The 21,584-nt window shown below is 41.2% G+C and overlaps 3 protein-coding genes and 1 long non-coding RNA gene across 4 annotated transcripts in view; 3 read left to right on the top strand and 1 right to left on the bottom strand.

Moving 5' to 3' along the window:
- LOC145452231 (actin-binding protein WASF3-like) overlaps window positions 1-21,584 on the top strand; it is a 68,591-nt gene that overhangs the window by 41,884 nt on the left and 5,123 nt on the right. Inside the window, exons 2-7 of the mRNA XM_080330452.1 lie at window positions 13,959-14,082; window positions 14,731-14,892; window positions 15,877-16,030; window positions 17,981-18,143; window positions 18,705-18,868; window positions 19,788-20,005. Coding sequence (XP_080186578.1) covers window positions 13,977-14,082; window positions 14,731-14,892; window positions 15,877-16,030; window positions 17,981-18,143; window positions 18,705-18,868; window positions 19,788-20,005 — 967 coding nt within the window. The 5' untranslated portion in view covers window positions 13,959-13,976. The remainder of the gene's footprint in view (window positions 1-13,958; window positions 14,083-14,730; window positions 14,893-15,876; window positions 16,031-17,980; window positions 18,144-18,704; window positions 18,869-19,787; window positions 20,006-21,584) is intronic.
- On the top strand, window positions 1,090-5,375 carry LOC145452323 (uncharacterized). The gene is made up of 3 exons (XM_080330531.1): window positions 1,090-1,807; window positions 1,882-2,040; window positions 3,208-5,375. The coding sequence occupies exon 3, from the start codon at window positions 3,532-3,534 to the stop codon at window positions 5,221-5,223; it is 1,692 nt and encodes a 563-aa protein (XP_080186657.1). The 5' UTR covers window positions 1,090-1,807; window positions 1,882-2,040; window positions 3,208-3,531; the 3' UTR covers window positions 5,224-5,375.
- Window positions 2,732-8,539, bottom strand: LOC145452324 (uncharacterized). Its single transcript, XR_013919298.1, has 2 exons — window positions 8,376-8,539; window positions 2,732-3,174 (listed from the first exon to the last, which is right to left on the bottom strand). It is a non-coding gene; the product is annotated as an uncharacterized LOC145452324 (long non-coding RNA).
- LOC145452232 (uncharacterized) lies at window positions 11,781-13,960 on the top strand. Its single transcript, XM_080330453.1, has one exon. The coding sequence runs from the start codon at window positions 11,974-11,976 to the stop codon at window positions 13,051-13,053; it is 1,080 nt and encodes a 359-aa protein (XP_080186579.1). The 5' UTR covers window positions 11,781-11,973; the 3' UTR covers window positions 13,054-13,960.

Here is a 21,584-nt window from a genome sequence, read left to right as displayed (position 1 = left end):
GGGTATTGTGTGATTTCACAGACAGCAGATCAAATCATTGATCGAGTTACACTTCAAAAATACTAAAGTGAAAAGGTGATCCTCATATATGTTATAAGCGGCATGGCCTTGGAATAAATCCACAGCTACTGAATTCACGTTCCACTGGTGCACTAGATTTCACAAGCATTTTTGAACCACATTGAAGAACATTGGATGCTCATTCTTTCTAGTCGCCCAAAATGCAAAGAATCATCACCTTCAAATCTACACATGAGCTTTTATCAGTCTCATCCAAGTACTTGACCATCTGAGTCATTTCATTGGCTCTAATTGAACTTTGCTTCGATTGTTTGTATAATTGAAAAGTCTTGAGTACTTTGATTGCGGAGGATCTATTACCTCTTCATCACAGGATGATTTTGTACAATGCATTGCTACTATATGTACCATTGTCTGCTGTTTTTACGGTGGCATATCTGATATCAGACGAGTGCAACGAAAGCAGTGGCGACAAATAGCGATGTCGGCAGATTTCGTCAGATGCGTTGATCTACCCATTACGATTCGCAAATTTCTTCATCTTCAAGTCATAGAAAATAAGCCGAGTCAATGACATGGGCCGATTCATGCGTAATGACTCGAGTAGCCTACGAGTCGAGTCAATCCAAATATTGACTCGAGTCGAGTCGAGTCATTTTCCCATTTCAAGAAAATGACTCGAGTCAAGTCGAGTCACAAAAAAATCGTGACTCGAGTCTGTCTCGAGTCAAGTCATGACTCGAGTCATTACAACCCTGATTATAGTTAATATCAGTTCTTTTGTCTGGACAACATACATATGTTGCAGTATGAAAGCAAGTGTCGTAATGCCTTCAATTTCCGGAAATAAAGCTATAGCAACCACGCAAGGGCTATTGTTAAGGTCATTGTGATGCGTCGCTGCGATTGTTTAGAACAATGCTAATTTTCAGACTTTGAGATGTATTTCAAGGGGGTTCCATTGCCCAGATTCAATTTTAATGTATATTTTCGGAATCAGTGCGACAGTAGCTTTCAAATAAGATCAACTTTATTGAATTTAAGCACGCGGGTCGTCAGCTATTGGATTAGCAATAGACACTTACGTGACCTTTGACACGAACCAATCAGGTTGCAGCAGGATGTAAACAAAGAACAAGCCCGGGCAAGCTTACTATGAGTTCTTATGGAAAAAGGTTGAAAAATGAAGGTTTTAAGCAAGATTACGTTGAATTGGGGATGACTGGCCCTAAGGAATAGTAATAGCGTAGAGCTAGTATCTAGTTGCAGCTTTTAATCTAGGATGAACATGAATGGTGGCAAGTACGCACCAGCGTGCTGTGTCCAAATACACGGGTTTTTGACAACTTTTCGGATTAAGCGACGATTGTTGTATACTATACTATAGGATTGTGGTATGCATATTTTGACGATTTCATAGGCTCCAGGTCTCGAGCAAAATTTTCAAGCATATCTCATGTTCAGAAATATATATACTATGAAATATAGCTGCTGCCACACATCACAATTTTTGTGTATTTATTATGAAACTTGAAAGCTATGGAGATTCTATCGAATTTATGGATTTGAGTGGAACAGCATCTTCTTCTAACACCGCGGAGAAAGCTTCGAAGTATTTCATGGAGCGCTACGCACACGATTTAGGGATAAAGATTGAGGAGACAATCCACTCTTTTTGGAACAGCCAATGTTATCGCAACTTGCGGAAAAGTGAGATAACACACTCAATGGAAATACACGTTCTCGGAAAATCCATTATTGATTCGTCTTGCACTTGTAAGACAGGGTAAGTAAGGATAAAGACATTTTTTCAGAGACTCCTGCAATAGATATTTTACCATGATTTATTTTCATATATAGGTTCTGATATATGCTCTCATGCATATGCATTGATTAAGACAATCCAGCACCTGAAGCTAAAAGGACTACATTGTGATTTGCATCAGCATCAGTGAGCTCCATTGTGATTGACAAGCAATCTCTCCACCGTACTCGCAACCGATCAACTCCTGCCTCAAGGTAGATTTTGGTGTATCTGGTGTCTTCAGTTTTATAACATTCCACCAAACACAAATAATCCTAGAACATTTTCTTCTGGAGAATTGTTCATTCAACAAATTGGGCATCTGAATAAGCTTCAATGCACACCACTGGAATATCTAGACATGCACTGTTGGTACAGACTGACCTTGGCACCGCGCAAATACGATCCGTAGCATGCTATTAGGCATTACGATATTCACAATGGAACTGAATTTGCACAATTGCCGAATATGTTGCGTCATTCATTTTTAATTTTCAATCTTGAATTAGAGTATGCAATTAGTCCGTATTTGGTTAGTTGAGATTGACACAATGCTGCATAGTATGACACCGAACAAAATTTTATACTCCTTGATTCTTCCGATCAGCTGTTCAATATGAATACGTTCTCTCGCCATCTTTCTTGTTCTGGAACAGTCTTGCTCAGTCATTTGACGTTGTGTAAATCATGTGCAGGAATATTTAAATCTAGATTCAATTTCTTGATTTCAGACTCAATGGTGAATCCCTTTTCTGCCATGATAGCATTGCCTGGCTCACCATAGCTGAACTCCATCATTTTCTTGCATTTCTTGTCTAATCCAAATATTTAACTAATATTTCGATCTGAAATGGTCCCTGTGAATAGTTCCTGCATAAAAGTAAGTGTACCACAATCCATCAATCCTTTCAAAGTTGTATGTGATTTATTGACAGTCAATAATCATTCTAGATTTGAGAAATCATGAATGAATGCAAATGGTGCATTTTTACGAACCACATATCTACATGGCCAAATCGCGATTTAATGAAGCAGTTACATGTGGCTGAACCAATTGTTTAATAGTATGCTTACAGCAATACCATAAATTTGACGTCAGTAGGATAAGTCGGACAATTCAGAAAGAATTTAATGTAGTCTAGCATAAAATTTCAGCTTCTCCGCAACTTTTGACATTATGATGCTCCTCTGAGAACTGAACTTCACTGGCAATAATTGTCCGTCAATTTGTAATTTCCTGGACGAGTTTCCTGTTTTGTGCTTCTATACTTCTTCCAGAAATTTGATTTTCTTGCGTTTTATCCATCGACTTCCTCTTTCTGCAGCTTCATAAAAGAAATCCATCAAGCCTGCACAAAATATATAATATGTTTATTTTACAGAGCAATACTGCTGTGCAGGCACCTATCAAGGCGTACTCGTCCGACTCATGCAACGTATCTGTGGTGTATCAGTCCCTTTTGACCACTAGTGGGTGTTTATTCTGATTGCTCCTGATTACCTTCACGTCGGGACTATTCATTTCATTCGTACTAGTTGGGTGTGGCGTCGCTTCTGTTAGTTGTACCTACGTTAACTCTGTATTATTGCTATGTTGTATTCAGATACACTAGCTTACTTTTATGTTAATAAAAGCCTAGGAACCGATCGTATTGAGTTCTATCGAAGGGTACAACAATTTTATTAACATAAATGGTCATCTCAACATGGCGTTCTCTCAAGAAAAGTACATACGTGTGCCTGTTTTGGAAGTGATGCCAAGCTCGGCTGACTCGCAGAAGATATTCAATCATTGGGAGAAGATGTTGGGGAAATTCTTAGTTGCCGTGCAGGCCTCCGCTTCAAACTCAGCGGCTCCCAATCGATCCTCTTCTGACCCTCCAGCTGAAGTGACTATTGATAAATTGGCTATTCTATACGGATATATATCGCCGGATGTGTTCGCTCTTGTAGAGCACTTCGCTACGTATGAATCCGCTCTTGAGACGCTATGCAAGCTCTACAAGAAAAAGAATAACTTGATCTACTCCAGACACCTCTTAGCAACCTCTCGTCAGGATCAAGGAGAAAGCGTCACTGATTTTTCGCTAAAATTGCTAACTCTCGCTAAAGATTGCATGTTCGCTGCTGTAAATTCCGACGAGCATCAAAAAGAAGCAGTTCGTGACGCCTTGATTGCTGGCTTACGTTCGCCTACTATTCGTCTTAGATTATTGGAGCACGATGATATGACATTAGACAAAGCGGTTCAGATAGCCGAATCTCTCGAGCGAGCTCAGCAATTTTCGTCTTCCTACGAGCCCATATCGATGCCCGTCCCTGCCGCCGTGAGTGCTGTGGGATCTGAACAGACGACTAATAGCGATCAAGTCAAAATAACGCCGGGAGGAATCGGCGAAGTTGCACTCGTCACGAAAGCGTACAAGAATTGCCAATATTGCGGCAGTCAACATTACCCTCTGCGCAAGGTCTGTCCCGCGAAAAACGCCGATTGCTATAAATGTGGATATAAAGGCCATTTCGGTAAGGTATGCAAAAGTGGCACTCAAAATAGGAAGATCGCTGCGCCAGCGTATGATTCTGATGAAGCCTCTCATTTAGCTTCTCTAGCCGCCGGTGGAACGGGTGCCGTAACGTTTAATTCCGCTGAAGTGGCGGACCTCGCTTCCCTGTTGATTGGAGTACCGAAATCACTCAGATACTCGGCTATCATTATCAATATAGCAGGATTGACTATAGAGGCGCTGGTCGACTCGGGGGCCTACGAATGCTTCATGAGACGGTCGTTTGCTAATTCGCTTGCACTCCCTCTGCACGGACCGGAATCCACTATTACTCTGGCATCGAAGGACTCCACCTCTAAAGTATTGGGACACGTTACTTCGTCATTCACAATACAGGATCATAAATACAGCGAAACACGTTTCGGAGTCGTAAACAACTTGTGCGCGGATGTGATCTTAGGATTGGAGTTCCTGAGAACTCACAAGAACGTCATTTTCAAGTTCAACGGGCCTCGAAGCGACTTGATCATCGGTGACTCTCACTGTTCCGTCGCTGCCGCTAAGATTACAGAGACGCCAAAGATATTCCAATTCGTTGATAGAAATGTCGATCCCATCGCTGTGAAATCAAGAAATTATTGCACCGACGACGCCCAATTCATCAAAGAAGAGGTGTCAAGATTACTGCAAGAAGATGTGATAGAAAAGTCCGTCTCTCCGTGGCGTGCTCAGGTTTTGGTGACGAAAGATGAACGCCATAAAAAGCGGTTAGTTATCGACTATTCTCGAACTATTAATAGATATACGCCCCTATGGATGCGTATCCGCTCCCTAGAATCGAGCATATTGTTAATGAAGTCGCTAAAGGAACGGTATATAGCACCATCGATCTGAAATCCGCGTATCATCAGGTACCTCTTTGCCCTTCCGACCGTCCTCTAACAGCTTTCGAAGCTGACGGTAATTTATACCAATTTCGTCGACTGCCTTTTGGGATAACAAACGGCGTCGCAGCTTTCCAGCGATTCATAGACAATTTTATCCAAAATCATAACCTGCAAGGTACTGTTGCTTACCTGGACAATGTTACTATTTATGGCAAAAATAGAAAAGAACACGATAAGAGGTTGGAACGTTTTATGACCTCTGCCAAGGCTGACGGGCTGACTCTGAATGAAAAGAAATGTGCGTTCTCTGTTGAAAAGTTATCGCTCCTGGGGTACCTTATTTCCCATAACAAAATTCAGCCTGATCCTTGCCATTTGAAACCTTTGATGGATATGCCCATCCCTAACAATGCAAAAAGTTTAAAGCGCTGCTTGGGTATGTTTGCCTATTATTCGAAATGGATACCTTCGTTTTCAGAGAAAGTGAAACCATTGACTCGAAACAATGAATTTCCGTTAAAAACCGATGAACTCCAGGCTATCAAATCGTTGAAAAATAGCCTTATAGGTGCTTGCCTAAGTTGTATATATGACGACGAACCTTTCGAGGTTGCCTGTGATGCTTCGGACGTGGCTATCGCGGCCATACTAAGTCAAAGAGGCAGACCTGTATCGTTTATGTCGCATACTCTTTCCAAATGCGAGTCAAAATACAATATTGTTGAAAAAGAGGCCCTCGCTATTATTGAGGCCATACGAAAATGGGGATACTTGCTTCACCGCAATAAGTTCCGCCTCGTTACCGATCAAAAAGCGTTGTCGTTCATATTCAGCAAAACTCACGCTAGTAAAATCAAAAATGCCAAGTTGTCGGTGTGGAAACTCGAATTGAGCGCCTTCAAGTATGAAATAATTCATCGCCCGGGTACTGAGAATGTTGTTCCGGATACATTTTCTCGTGTCTGTTGCTCGTTGCCAAATTCTGGCTTGTCTCTTCGTCAGGTGCACGAAGCTCTTGCTCATCCCGGAGTACGGCGGTTGAACCATTTTATGAGAGCGAAAAACTTGCCTTTCTCTGTAGATGAAGTCAGAAAGATCTGCGCTAACTGCAGAATATGCTCAGAAATCAAACCGCGATTCTATAAATCCAATGTCCATCACCGTCTCGTCAAATCGACAAGACCGTGGGAGAGAATAAGTATTGATTTCAAAGGCCCTGTTGAAGGACCTCGAAAGTATCTGCTCGTAATTATTGACGAATATAGCAGATTTCCATTTGCGTATCCATGCCGAGACATGACTTCTGCTACCGTTGTTAATTGTCTCACTGATTTGTTTTCTTTGTTCGGTCTGCCCGAATATGTTCACAGCGATCGTTCAAACTCGTTCTTATCGAAGGAAGTAACAACGTTTCTTACCCGTAAAGGCATAGCAACGAGCAAAACTACTCCGTATCATCCCACTGGAAACTCCCAATGTGAGCGTTTGAATCAAACACTTTGGAGATCAGTAAAAATGCTCTTAGCCTCACGAAAATTGCCTGAAAGTTCATGGGAAGCTGTGTTGCCCGATGCCCTTCACTCTATCCGTTCGCTTCTGTGTACTTCTACTAATTCGTGTCCGCACGACAGATTTTTCAATTTCAGTAGGAGAAGTATGATGGGGGAATCAGTTCCAGATTGGATACTCCAAGGAGGCTCCGTGCTGCTGAGGAACTTCGCAAGGAGATGCAAAAGTGATCCGCTCGGAATCGAAGTCGATTTGCTCGAAGCTAACTCCAAATATGCCTTGATCCGGCATCCATCTGGAGTGGAATCGACCGTCTCAGTCAAGGACCTCGCACCTTATCCGCCTACTACTGAGCCCTATCCTGTCGATGATGGGGCTGCCGAACCGGACCGTGCAGTGGCCGACGATTCGTCTCTGGTTGAACCTACGGTTGAAGTTAGCAACAAAGAAGATTCGTCAGAAACTCTGCAAGAAGTTGTCGCTGATCCTCCGCCCTTGAGAAGATCAACTAGAATTAAACGCGCGCCTGAACGATATGGACAATCCTCTAAATAATTACTTTGCTTTTGTTAGTGGGGGAGATTGTGGTGTATCAGTCCCTTTTGACCACTAGTGGGTGTTTATACTGATTGCTCCTGATTACCTTCACGTCGGGACTATTCATTTCATTCGTACTAGTTGGGTGTGGCGTCGCTTCTGTTAGTTGTACCTACGTTAACTCTGTATTATTGCTATGTTGTATTCAGATACACTAGCTTACTTTTATGTTAATAAAAGCCTAGGAACCGATCGTATTGAGTTCTATCGAAGGGTACACCGCTACCAATTTCAACCATTCATCTCATTATTGAATATATATTGCTCTCAACAATTTCAATACATTACACACCATCAAGCAACAAGACTGGAGTGGAATAAAACTAGACACACACCAAGTCGATTGTGGCATCAAGTGTGACTGCATTTCAGATTGGACTCATTTTGAAACACAGAATTGTTTCATCTAGATTATGTCACGATTCAATTTTTGGTACAATAATAGATATGTCATTTTATTAATAAAATGAGAATTCAGATGACTACAAGGAAGTCCACATGCCTTTATCCAGATTTTACATTCTTCCATGCATGTTATTGGCTCTGGAAAAGGTAAAAGCGCACACTAGGAACGGTCTGGGTAGCCATCTCCATATTACACAGGCTATTAGCAGTGTTTATCCGGCATTTATCCTGATTCAACACACGAGCTAGATTTCAGCTGGGAACGGATCATGTTGCCTAACATATATCATATTAATATGATCATTGAATATGCATACAGGTGTCCAGTGTAACAGTAATTTGCTAGATAATGATACAGACTGTAGACTGTACTATACACGAATGTCGATTCCATAAATAGAACGCATATAACGCCAAGCCCACATAATGGATACCACACATATCCTGACTCAAGATTCCTCTAATACATGCTATTCGGTACGACAATCCTATAGTATACGACTAAGGATAATACAGCAGTAGTTGCTTCATCCGAAAAGTTGTCAGAAATTCATTCATTTGGACATACCATGCTGATGCGTGCTTGCCACCATTCATGCTTATTGCAGGTTATAACACTGCAAATACATACTAGCTCTACGTTATTACCATTCACCAAAGCCAGCTATTCCCAATTCAATGTAATTTTGCTAAAAACCTATAATTTTCAACCCTTTTCCATAAGAGCTCATAGTAAGCTTGCCCGGGCTTGTTCTTTGTTTACATCCTGCTGCAACCTGATTGGTTCGTGTCAAAGGTCACGTAAGTGTCTATTATGTTGCGTTCAGATAGCCCAGCAGTAATTTTCTCCGCGCAAGCAGGCGTGACGACTGGTGTTGCGTATCTATCCGTAGTTTAATTATCTATAGTCTTATCGCATTGTACATTGTGAACATTGTGAACCCAACGATGTTAGTGGTAACGATAAGCGCCCTCCACTCTGACGGACCCGGTTCGATTCCCGTCGGAGGTTTATCTAGGCCCCTCTTCCACCGCCGTTGCCGTTCTTATGGCGACAAAAAAGCCCAGAAAAAGACCCGACGAAAGAAAGCACTCAAAAGGAATGGAAAGAACTAGTAGAAATTATCACCGAAGTGCGGCCTGTTCTACAGCCTTGGGCGCTTCATGCCAGCATGGGTTCTTCTGATACTCTTTAAATCCTTAATCCAATCGAAGTTACATCATAGCCTTTATAAGATAGTCGTTACACTCCATTGTTAACTATGTTGGGACAGCAGCACCTAGTGGTGGTAAGGTACATCGAAGCAGTTTCATACAACTCGGTATTATTTGCCCACGGCCGGAGGTAGATCTTTACTATTTACGATGGATATATCAGATGAAGAGCTTATGGAATTGTTTTGTAATGTAAGTATTGATTATAATAATGCGTTATTTAGCAATAATGTGAAGGCATTGATCGCCAAAATATTATAAATTTGTTGTTTTTACAACGAGTAATGATACCGTACGTCAGTACTCATCATATACCATCTCCAACTGTTGTGTACCCTTATGTTGTTGCTATTGCTGGTCATTCTATTTGGGGTTGTCTGATATTATTTGTTACCACTTGATTTTTATACATTTCTCATTGCGGTTATTAAACGTAGAAGAATGTAACTACCTGCATTCACCGAACATTTTCGATTTTAGGACGAAGAGGAAGAAGGCATTTGTATATCAAGCATTATTTACATATTACCAGAGACTGATTCTTAATGTTTGCGATGGATATATCAGATGAAGAGCTAATTGAATTGTTCGATAACGCGAGGACTGCGTGTATGCGTTATCTAGCCACAGTATTATCATGGCGCCGTTCACCGAAACAACTTTTCGTGTTTACAATGAGTACCGGTATTCATGCCATTTCCCATTTACAGTTCCGATAAAGATGCAATCACTCTACCAAATAATATAGCCTCTGTTGTTGTTAATATGCTCGGTCATTCATTTTAGGGCCATCGGATGTTACTCATCTCGTCGTAAATCGTCGAAGAATATATTCACATTCAGGACAAAGGAGACCTTCGTCTGGGGACCGACGAATTGGTGAACTTTCGGATTCTGCAGAAGACGTTGCTTATCTACTCTGCGACATTGCCGAAGTTTTGATTGCCTGCAACACGTCCAGTCGTATGCCGATAAACAACGTCACAATTAACACCCTATCTCCATGATGAAATTTTAGAATATGTGTGACACGTTCTTGAATGCTGCGTGAGATGCAAAGCAATAGCAATCGGTGGTGCTTGAGTATTCAAGAAAATGTCAAAATCGTTATTATTCATATAGCCTTGTTGAATAGACGGAGGTTAATCGTCTGCCGAAGAAATGCTGTCCTGTTTTTATCCAGAACTAACTTTCTTAAAAAACAATGTGGAATTCTATTTCCGAAATCAGTTGCCTGCCAGATTCATTGATTTGTCCACTATCCTGTGCGAAAAATATTATGATGTAAAAGGGCACCAAAAAGCTGTAATCAGGAAATATAATTCAGTAGGAGCTTATATTCACTGAAGTACTGGTACAAAGATGACTTTGTCATCATCGGGTCATTGCAACATACCTAACTTAAGTCTTCTCTTGGACTATATTTTCAAGCTCGAAATGGTGCCAGGTGTATGCTACATAGTGTTGTTTATACACGGATGTTGTACCTCGGAAATATCTGCTGCTACTATTGCTGCTGTACTGATACGAGACATATGGTTATAAATGAAACGGAACCAAAGCGAAAATCTCTTTAAGGAACAGAATACAAATTGTGGAGGTTGAAGGGAATTCTCGGTTATTTTCAGTACAGCATTATTTTCGATATTAGACACGAATTCGATAAAAGACGATACCGTTTTGTTCTTATACCTGACTATTTCGCATCCCCGACGTAGTCTTGACGTGATACTTTTTATGTAGAGAGGTACCTGGGTGATACAGCTGATATTTGAGAGATAACAGATTATTTCGCGCATCCAGACGCAGTGAAACTTATTGCAGAGTGATACCTGGGCGATACTTGAAGTGATACAGCTGATACCTGAGTGATACAGCTGATACTTGAGTGATACAGCTGTATATCCACAGGGCCGTTACAAGGACAACCGTCGCCCAAAATAAAGATTAACACAACCACCGCTAGGTGCTGCTGTCCCGCCAATACTTACCACCGCGTACAATGGAGTGTAACGACTATCTTATAAAGACTATGGTTACATTATGGCATCCTCTGTTGGGGGGCTGCCAGTAAAACTGCACTCAAGCCACTGCAGAAACTACAGCATAAAGTACTCCGAATCATAGCTAGGGCCCCAAAGGGTCCTGGCTGCCCATCCAATAAGTCGCTGCTGAAGAGATTCGGCGTCCTAAACATAGAAGATATGCGGAAACTAGAAATCGCCAAGTTTATGTACCAGTTTCACTGCGGTCGTTGCCCCGAATATTTCAATGACTTCTTTACCTCTGAATCAAAAGCGCACAAGTACAACACACGCGCGTCCACGTCGTCCAAATATCATATGATCGACCGAAAAGATCATCGCTCCATCAAATATGCCGGACCTGATGTGTGGAACAGTATCCCGCCGGCCATCCGACAGTCGACGAGCATGTCCACATTTAAGTCGAAATACAAGCAATTACTACTAAATAAATACAGTCCATCCTCAAGATTACCGGACCACGACTGATCTATCGATCTCGCTTCCCATGACATGCCGCCCGATTTCTTGTCGCATTCTTTTTCTATACTATCTTCTTTACTTTCATTCAGTGTGCATGCCTCCTCTTTACATCGCCTAGCCCTAGGCCAAGGTGGGTGTCAGATTCCATAGACTACTCCTTGTCGCTTCGACATCTTCCTGTCTTTTCATTGTATCGCATTTTTGTGGTGTATTGAACTGATAAAATTGCTAATAAACCAATGATGATGATGATGAGAAAGGGCCGCGGCTTTAAAAAGATCAACATCGAAAAAGAACTGTGACATCGGGCACTCTTGGCCGAGGTGGATGTTTGAGTAAAGGATCGCTACTGATGCGTGTCGTTCGACATCCTCCTATCTGTTCATGACATCGCATTGTGTCTTATCGCATTGTACATTGTGTGTGACTTGTTCAGATGAAAATATAACCCAACGATATATCTATGCTTTGATACAGTCTAGTGAATGAGATATGCTTGGTTGCATCCAAAGTGACGTCAAGGAATGATATCGCTCCTCCCAACTGCAGGAATAGAACTTGTTTTCGTGGAGCTGCACCTAAAATTTCCGCCGTACTTGAAAGTTGAAACCCGCCCGTTTTCGTTTCAAATTTTGGCGATGGCTGATATACCTTCATCTGAAACGTGGGTGAATTTCTTCCAAGATGCGGGGATACCCGAAGAGCTCAGCGCTCAATACGCGGTGTTGTTTTCCGATCACAGAATTCAAAAAGATATGCTGTCCGAATTGGATCGCGACATACTGTCAGACATCGGCATCAGAGCTGTCGGTGATAAGATGGCTATACTGAAACACGCGCGGTTCGTTTCCGAACAGTCTAAGCGAGACGCTTCTTCAAAACAGCTTGTCGACGGGCTGAAATTATCAGCCAGGAAGAAACAAATTCCTGCACAAACTAAGGCACAAACTAAGCTCATGAATCCACAGGTGAAAAAAATTGTCCGTGCTCCACCAGTGAGCTCAGAGAGTAATATTCTTTTGCCCAGTAGTGTTGTTACTGAAACACTTGATCCAGTAAAAAGGAGTGTTTTTCAAAGGTTGGGCGAAGGTAAAGCAAATCCTACTGTTGCGACACCTGCGTCTCAACGTGTGACGGAAATACCATATTGTGAGAAAGTTGAGGAAAGTAGCGTTTTGCAGAGGCTTGGTGATCGAAGTACCTCAGCAATTGTGACACCAAACACAAAAAAGAAGGTTGTTACTCTCAAGAAAAAAGCTGTACTCTCGGGTAGAAAACCGGCAGTTGATCAACAGTTGAAACCGGCCGTAAATACGAAACCAAGCGTATTGGATCGTTTGGGCCGGGCTGTGGTTGACAAACCAAATCAGAATCCATCGGAGGAACTTGTATCAAAATTAAAAGGGGATTCAGGAACAACAATAAAGAAAAGAAATCTCATGAAAATTCCACAGAAGCGTCGGTCAGATAGCAACGAGGAAAGTCCGATACTGCCACCTAAAAAACCGATCTCTAGCAATGCCGTTTCAAGCACGTCGGCTGGATTGTTTCGGGGCCGTACTAAATGTTCCAGTGTCTTCGACAGACTGGGGGCAAAGTCGTGAAAGAAGAAATGAACAAAACAATGTGTATTAGGGCTGATAACTTATTTTTTCAATTTTTTCTGGCTGATTGTAGAAAATTGTTGAGTGGCCACATCACATTTGGTTCAATTCCAAACCATAGAAGCAAAGTTATTGGAGTAAAAAATTTCCGATTTTAAAAAGTATATTACGAAGGGAAGTTAAATCATTATTAATGATAAGAATTTTGTTGGTATCAGCCATTAAAATTTGACAAAAACCGTTCTATTTTAACAACCCTGGTGCGTATGTCTGATTGAGAGCTCTCCGATATGCTGTATCTGTTTTATTATCCTCCGGGACTTATCTTCAGTAGGGCTGAGCAAAATCGAGTACCTTGTGATTCGATTCTGAATCGAGTATTCCTGATTATGACATTGTAACAGTTGATAAGATTGTAAGTTCAAATACTTGAGCCTTTTGATACAAGCACAAGGAATGTAATGTCAGTTCTATATTTCAATAAAAACAAGGTATTATTTCGACCATGCTTATTTCGTTACATTTTTAGTCACTGCTGTGGGTTGATCACAACTAATATAATCGATTCACATTTAAGTACATGAATGAATCATTGTGCCCAGCGCTAGTCTTCAGATCACTATGTACTGCCAGATTGATCATAATTCATATAGTAGGCTAAGAGGTTTTATGATAATCATATCTGGCAGGTGACATGGACGGCCTTCAACTAAGATGCCTTGAAATACTGTTTTGTCTACGTGTGGGTAAAGAGACCGAATGGTGAACTTGGGTTATCTAGTGAATTGAAAAAAAAAGTACGACCACTGACTTGCTGTATGATGGTATTGTTATTTTGTGATTTTATCATTCTATTTCAGTCTTGTTGAAATGATCCTCACCGACCGATATTTTTGTTTTTCAGCAATGCTCGTTAAGTCGATATGCCGTTAGTTAAAAGGTCTGTATTACCCGCCTCTTTGTGTCGGGAAAAACTTCCCAGTGGCCTAAAGAATGAATTGGAATGCGTAACGAACAATACACTATCAGGTAATTCCGATATATCCATGACGTATGCTATAAGTTGCTGTGCATATTCTGCTAGTTCCCGATATCTGCTATAGGCCTACTGAATCGTATACAGCGGTTGTTCTCAACTTCCGGTCCGTGGGCCATCTACTTCTACAACAGTAAGATTATAAAGTGGTATACATGTTGTAAGAAAGTTTACCGATAGTACAATCTCTATGATACGGTACCAATGAAATGCAGTTTGCAAACATTTTTAAAGTTTGTTAACAATCTTGACAATTTTTTGACCTATCGGTAACGCTACAATTTTAACAAAATTATGACTTTTTTTGCAATGTCAAAAACTAATCGCCCTAGTCATCAGCTTTAGTTTGTGAGTTTAGAAATGTGAGTTAGCCTATTCTAGTTCTAGTTGCGCATTTTGAAAATTCAGTAGGTTGTACACACGTCTGGCTGAATTACGAGATTTTTACTTGATTTCCAATATGACCTTTCTATGAAATTCCAATTGAAATCTTTCTCGCTCAAGATATGCAATATTCGGGTATTCGCAGCTGGGCTAATCGAACCCTTTCATATTCATATATTCATGAACTCGTACTCTGTTTTTTTACAAAGCGAACCGTATGGATTACACATTATAAATTATTCACTTTTTACTTCAAGGTGTTATCAACCAGTTGGCGTCCCTGTCTCAACATGCGGAAGACATCTTTGGAGAGCTTTTCTCTGAAGCGAATTCCTTTTACGGTAGAGCGAGTTCTCTCAAGGATCGTATCGAGACATTGTCGGTGAAGGTGACTCAGCTTGACTCGAATATTGAAGAAGGTGGGTATGACGCAGAACAAATGTCCGCATCATGTGATTCTTCCGCAATCGCACACTACAAGGTTCCTCATACTTGGCTGCTAGTACCTGCATGAGTGATTTGATTCTGATTGAGTAGCAGTATGAAGAATGCGGGTACTTACCTTTTATGCGGCCTCAAAGAATATAATGCCGGCTCTACATCACATAATTCACTCTATTTTTGACAGTACCGTACCTATTTCTTCGCACTTTGTGGCAATGTTGTGGGTTGATCACGACTTGACATATATATGTCATTTGCGCTAACGTGCTTAGCTTTGTACTACATGTATCATATGCTGAGATACGACCAATCAAGGTTTCAAGGCTTTCACCGTGGAAAATACTATTAAAATTATAGTACTAGCTGATAAATGAACTCTTAGTTGCAAGGAGCATGTCATTTCAGTACTCTGAAAAATCGTCTCTCACCGCTCGAATCAACAACATTAATACTCAATTCAGATGGCTGACACCAGACTCTTTCAAATTTTGAATCACATGCAAATGCGAATATGTATGTAAATGTCGTTTCATTTTAGAATAGAGTTTCACAGCCCGTGGACCAAGGTCCGCAAGGAGCCATGAAACTTTATCAGGGAGTGTATGAATAAGTGCTTAAAATGATCATCTCCACTGTAACAAAAATAGATATTTATATTTATCAAAAATAGCCTACTAGTACAGAATTAAGCTATTTCTCAATCTTGAGTTTACTTCTGACTAAGCAAATCCTACCCTAAACTCGATGAAACTGTTATGTCATTGCTGTTGCCTTTCCCATTATCATACTGTTGGAATGTGGCCGACAAGAATATTGCTTCTAAAGATAATGCAGCACAATGTCTAGGATATGCAATATAACATTTATCTGGCTATTGTGTGCTGCATTTATAGCATATTATCAGACTTCCGTAGAAACCAGTTTCATGATTGAAATAATTTTGTTCATTTTTTCAAAAGTTCGCCTGATCGATATCAACTCGAGAAAAGCTTTCAAGTCATCTGTGTCCACAGACCAACAGGTGGTGTCCCGGCAATCGTTACCTACATCTGTCCTGGACACGTACAATGATGCCGACGCCCCGCCACCCTTACAGGACTTGAATCAGTTTCGGTAAGCACTCATTCATGGTTCTAAGTATCTATTTTCATCCGACTCGTTCGGAGTTGCTCAGGTCAGTCGGTGTTGATACTCGAGCACAGGTAGAATCGTAAATTCCTACTCAAGTATAAGTAGTCAGACTTGTACTAACTACTAGATTTTTAAAATACGCTGCTACAACTAGAACTACTCACTATATTGAACTCAAAACAACAAGTAGAATTACTCACTTCAAAACTTGCATCTACAATTACTCACTTTTCAAAACTAGCAACTAGAACTACTCACTTTATAAAACTCGCAACTACAAGTAGAACTAGGCTACTCGCTTTATAGAACTCACAACTACTGTAAAATTACTCGCTTTTCAAAACTCGCTACTCAAACTACTCACTTTTTGAAACTCGCAGAACTAGAACTAACACCCTTTAACCGTTTGGCACCGACTGCCATTTTCGAAAAATTTTACTTTATTTTTCAAAATCGAAAAATTGTACCGTCCTGGGATTCGAAGACAGTAACCAAGGTATAGTTCGATTCAAAGTTTCAACGCTCAGCGAATTGCACCACTCAAATCGACAGCTTTCAGCTTTCCACATGAGCATCAGTACAACAATATTACTTAAGAATCAGACAATTAGAACTACAAAAATCAAGATTAACTGAACTAGAACTAATCAAAAAACAGTAGTTGTTCAACGTCAACCTACTTGATTGGTACTTCGTACAAGCCTGCAAGTAGTAGCATAGCACTCGAATATCACTGTGCCCCAACTGCTAGTAGGAAGCCAAATCTGCTTTTTGGAGCTACTTGAATACTTACAAATCCTCATTTTCAGTTTGAATTGGGATTGACATGTCCTTGAAAAGAAGCAGGCCTAGGGGTTGTAACCTAAGGGTTGTAACCTAGTTGCAGGTTTTCAAGTCAATGTTACTTCTATTGTTTTGACTCGGGTCAAGTCGAGTCTACTGCAATTCACCACCGAGTCAGTTTGGAGTCCCAAGTCATGTTCAACTGAATTTTTACGACCCGGCTTCGATGATATCAAATGCCTCACAAACATTCTCGTTTCCGGTATTCTTTACAATTTCTGGCCCAAAATTTGATGTACGAGGACTGCTAGACGAAATATCAATCATGTGGAACTTTCCTATTCTTCGAAGTTGCGAATGGATGCCGGTCTTGGCCGTCTGAGTCTCGAGTTATAGGACTTGGACAAATATGCGTAATGACTCGTGTGCAATACACAAATTGACTCAAATCGAGTTATTTTCAGTCTTTAAGAAATTGTCTCGTGTCAAGTTGAGTCAACGAGTAATCGCAACTCGAGTCATTAAAACTTTGCGTACTTTTGCCCGAAGAGCTGTTTTGTAGAAGTGGGAGTAGTTGAAAAACATAAGTACTAGGGTTGTTCAAAAATGGCTTCATTTTCTGGATTCCAGGGATTTACTGAGTACATTGTTAGGTTGCCTAAAAGAACGCTGCTCATCTAATTTGGCTCGATTCCAACTGGTAGATGCGAACGCACAGCAGTTTAAAATTTTCATTCTTTTTTCTTCAAATTTTACCGTCAACCCCATGAAATTGTCATAGTTTCTAAAAGAACGATGCTTAACCATTTTTGCTCACTTCCAGCCAGTAGAAGCGAAGTCATTGCAGTTGAAAATTTTTGATTCGCAAAAATATCCTGGAGGGTAGATAATCCCAGAATTATGAATGAAAAACCCCAATAACTTTGTTTCTAAGGGCTGGAATTGCATTTCATTGGGTTGACAGTAAAATTTACCAGGCGGTTGACATATTTTGAATACAAATTTTCAACCTACCAGTTTGAATCGAGTCAAATTTGGTGTGCAGCGGTTTTAGACAACCTAACAATGTAATCAGTGAATCCTCAGAATCTAGAAAAAATATTTGATCAACCCTATTGAGTGCTGACGAGTGACGACGCCTCATTCCAGTGACGATGGCAAGGACGGTCTGAAAATCTACACGGATCCGGATTACTTCTTCAACTTGTGGAGGGAGGCCATTCAGAAGGAGACGAGAGAAGCCAAGGAGAAAAGGAGAGAGCAGCGACGACGCGATAGAAAAGGGACGCACAATTTACGGAGAGAGGAGAAGGTACGTTCTTGTATGCCCCGCCTCTGGAAGAATTGGGCTCTGATCCAATTCGGTTTCCGTCTTCCATCTTGGAAAGAATAAGAATTCTCAGGTCTTGCGCGCTTCCTGACCCGCAACAACATTAACGTAACCCATCTCCCTTCCTCACCAACTTGTCAGGATGGGTTTGGGGTTTGGGGATGGCAAGAAAATGTCACCAGTTCTGTGTTACAAAGAAAATCTGGTATTTTTTACCATGCATGTTACATTTCACTTTGGACAATGCTGTGGGTTGACCATGGCTTGACAAGTGATTTCCGCGTTCGTGCGTACTAGGGCTGTTGAAAAGTCACTTTTTGTTGGATTCGAGCCAAATTTGGTCTGAAGCGTTTTTGAGAAAATGTAATCAGTGAATCCGCAAAACGAGCCTGTGTGCACTATGCAGAGGATTGCAGAGAGGCATGTTTTGGTGTGCTTGCGACCCCATCAACTAAATCGACTCGCTTTACAAAATGCTCGACAACAACGAGGATGTGGGATGAGAGCCATTGTATGCAGCAGATGTGCCTTTTGTTGTTTTAGGTGAGGCAAGCGGTGAACACGCGCAAGCAACAGGCGGAACGGATGCGTCATGGCGCAGAGTTTGTGGATTCCTCTCAAGCTTCGGTCAAGAGAGCTTCCACGAAAAAGCAGCCGCAGGCTCGCAAAGAATCTGTCGATCAACAACACCAAACTCCCATCCACGAGTAAGCCACTATCCGCGATCTTTCTGATTTTCAGAGATGTGCAATTTTATGAACTAGCTAATGAAATTTTCCGAAAATAGATATTTTTGAACAACCTAATTTGGAAGGATTTTGATTTTGAAATGGGTATTTCTAACACAGGAGTTCTCAACCTGTGGGTAGAGGTGAAAAGTACTTTTACTCTTCAAAGTAAATTTTGCCGACTTCCTCAAATGGTTCTGATTTTTGACTACTTGTATGTAACTTTTTTCAGTTCTCTATGCAAAACTAGGTCTTGAAATGAACCCGAATATTTTTGGCTGACACTCGTCAGCGGTTATCGTCAGCAACTAGTAGAGAATCCAAAAGAACATCGTATATCAACAATCTTGCAGGTGACATCATATTTTGTGTTACGATGTTCTTTTGAATTCCCTACTAGTTGCTGAGGATTGCACCTGACGAGTGTCAGCTGATAATATTCTTTTCAATTGTACATTAAAGTTGTGTACCTCCAAGAAGCTTTTCAAAACTTGGTTTAGAGAGCTGCTTGCTACTAGTAGTTGAGTAGACGTTTATGGTGTTACTTGTACTTGATACTTTGACCGGCTCTGTCTGTGGGCGATGAAAGAACGTGTAGCACACATGACTGTTCAACTCAAACATAACATCGATTTTTCAAAATTTCCAAAAGGAGGGGCCACAGTATGAAACAGGTTGAATCCCCTGTTCTTAGAGTTTGCTGCGGTTCACTTCTGCGATTATTTTAGGACATGAGGATGGATTTGAATTTTGCTTGAAATTTCTATATAGTTTTATTTCAAGTTGTTAGTTCTAGTTCTAGTTGCAGATTTTGAAAATGAAGTATTTTCAATTCTAGTTTCGATGGTGTATTTCGAAAAGTAATCAGTTTGTACAATTGTTCTTGTCTCTTTTCCAGAATGCCACCGCCCATGGACGATCAACTGGACTTGCCGCCGCCCGATGCCCCGCCACCCCCTGAACCATACCAACCCTCATTTGTGGAGCCGCCCCCACCCTTGCCCCACGAGCATTTGCCCCCGCCTCCAGCCCCTGTGTCCGATGGACCTCCACCACCACCCGCCCCCGCACCCCCTCCACCCCCACCTCCCATTGCCGCACCAACAGCTAGCTCGGGTGAGTCTTGCGCGTCGCAATTTGTAGTGCTTCTATTACCGCTGATTTTGATAAAACTCCACTCCAAGGCACGCAATTGTTGGATAATTCTGTTCATGTGAATGTATATCGAAAAATCGTACATGTCCAACTTGATATCAAATTTCAGGAGGTGATTTTCATATGCACGAGAATGACGAATGCCTGCACACCCCCCCTTTTCAAGATCCTAACAATTGATGTCAAATATAGCCTCTAATATTTGCTAATGTATTAGTTTAACATATTCATTTTTACGTATCAGAAGGCGAATATGCCGTCTTAATGTTATTTAAGGGGACTAAAACCCCTACAAAATATTGGAAATATGCGCCGAATTAGTCGAAAGGATGAAATAGGACCTTATATTTCGCTAATTCCATACGAATTCTGCGCTTGTCCAGCTACATTTCGGCTGTAGCAGTTGCTGACGTTCTCAACTTTCTTCACTCGATTTCTCTCTCGCCTTGCTAAAACGAGAGACGCATTTTAGGAAAATCTAATCTAATTGGCCGACGCGACACATAATTGCAAAGACGAAGTTAGCAGTACCGGTACCGCTACGAATTACCCGTAGGCTACCGAAATCTTCTTCGCGATCTGCTCACATACGCTGCTGCCACAATTCGAGGGTTTTATGTTCTGGTGCATGGATACAATACAAACTACCGTTTGATTACAAACTAGGTGAACTTATTCACATTCCCCTGGTAAGCAAATCATCAACAGGACACTCGAAGTTCATGTCTGAATCACGATGACGAAACAGTAGTACCGGTAGACTAATGGACAAGTTACTATTCTGCGCTCAAAATTATCGGGCCACAATATCTCATATACTAGGATATGCCACCTAATTATCATCTTTTTTTCATCTTATTTTATCTTCTGTTTGCGTTACGAAATTGACTATTATAACATCATTATTACGATCACTCGTCTCCACAGTCCACACCATGGCTAATATTTACGATATATTATAGTTTAATAATAAAAAGAGATTTGCGGTGAGTGAGAGATGTACGAATACGATACAGACATTGCCTGAAAATCGTGTTTCTTTTACGGTATGATTGAAAGAAATTCGTGAATGCTCACATTTAGTCATGAGCCGGCAAACGTCGCCCGTCTTCAAGCGCCTAGTTCCGGCCAGAGATGCGCGATTTTGTTGGGTTTTGACGATATTATGCGCACAGTCGGTAGTATCGCAGCGGACGAAGAAGTGCGGAATAAGGCGGTAGCATAAACGTGGGCAATCGCGATCGCCACAGAGAGAGGTGGTGTGAACTGTGCACGTCGTACACGAATGTGTGCTTTTCGATGGCTTAGCCGTACGGCTGAGCGTGTAGTACGCGCGAAGATAATTAGACCTTAATTGCAAGCACGCAAGTCAGTCAATTAATACAGAGTACACACTGGGATAATAACTTGATCGACAGAGAAACTTGTCAGCTGATATAATTAGGTTAACTTTACTACTAGGCCTACTCAATTCTCCCGTTCAGCGACAACATAGGCCTGTATTTGAACGACAGCAAGCCACCTAACAATCGGGAACGTG

Source organism: Botryllus schlosseri, chromosome 12 (genome assembly GCF_051294905.1).
Source record: "Botryllus schlosseri isolate E-star chromosome 12, Bs_hap1, whole genome shotgun sequence".
In the NCBI taxonomy this organism is placed as follows: domain Eukaryota; kingdom Metazoa; phylum Chordata; class Ascidiacea; order Stolidobranchia; family Styelidae; genus Botryllus; species Botryllus schlosseri.
The sequence above is the reverse complement of the archived record's forward strand: the minus strand, read 5'-3'. Positions and strand labels throughout refer to the sequence as shown.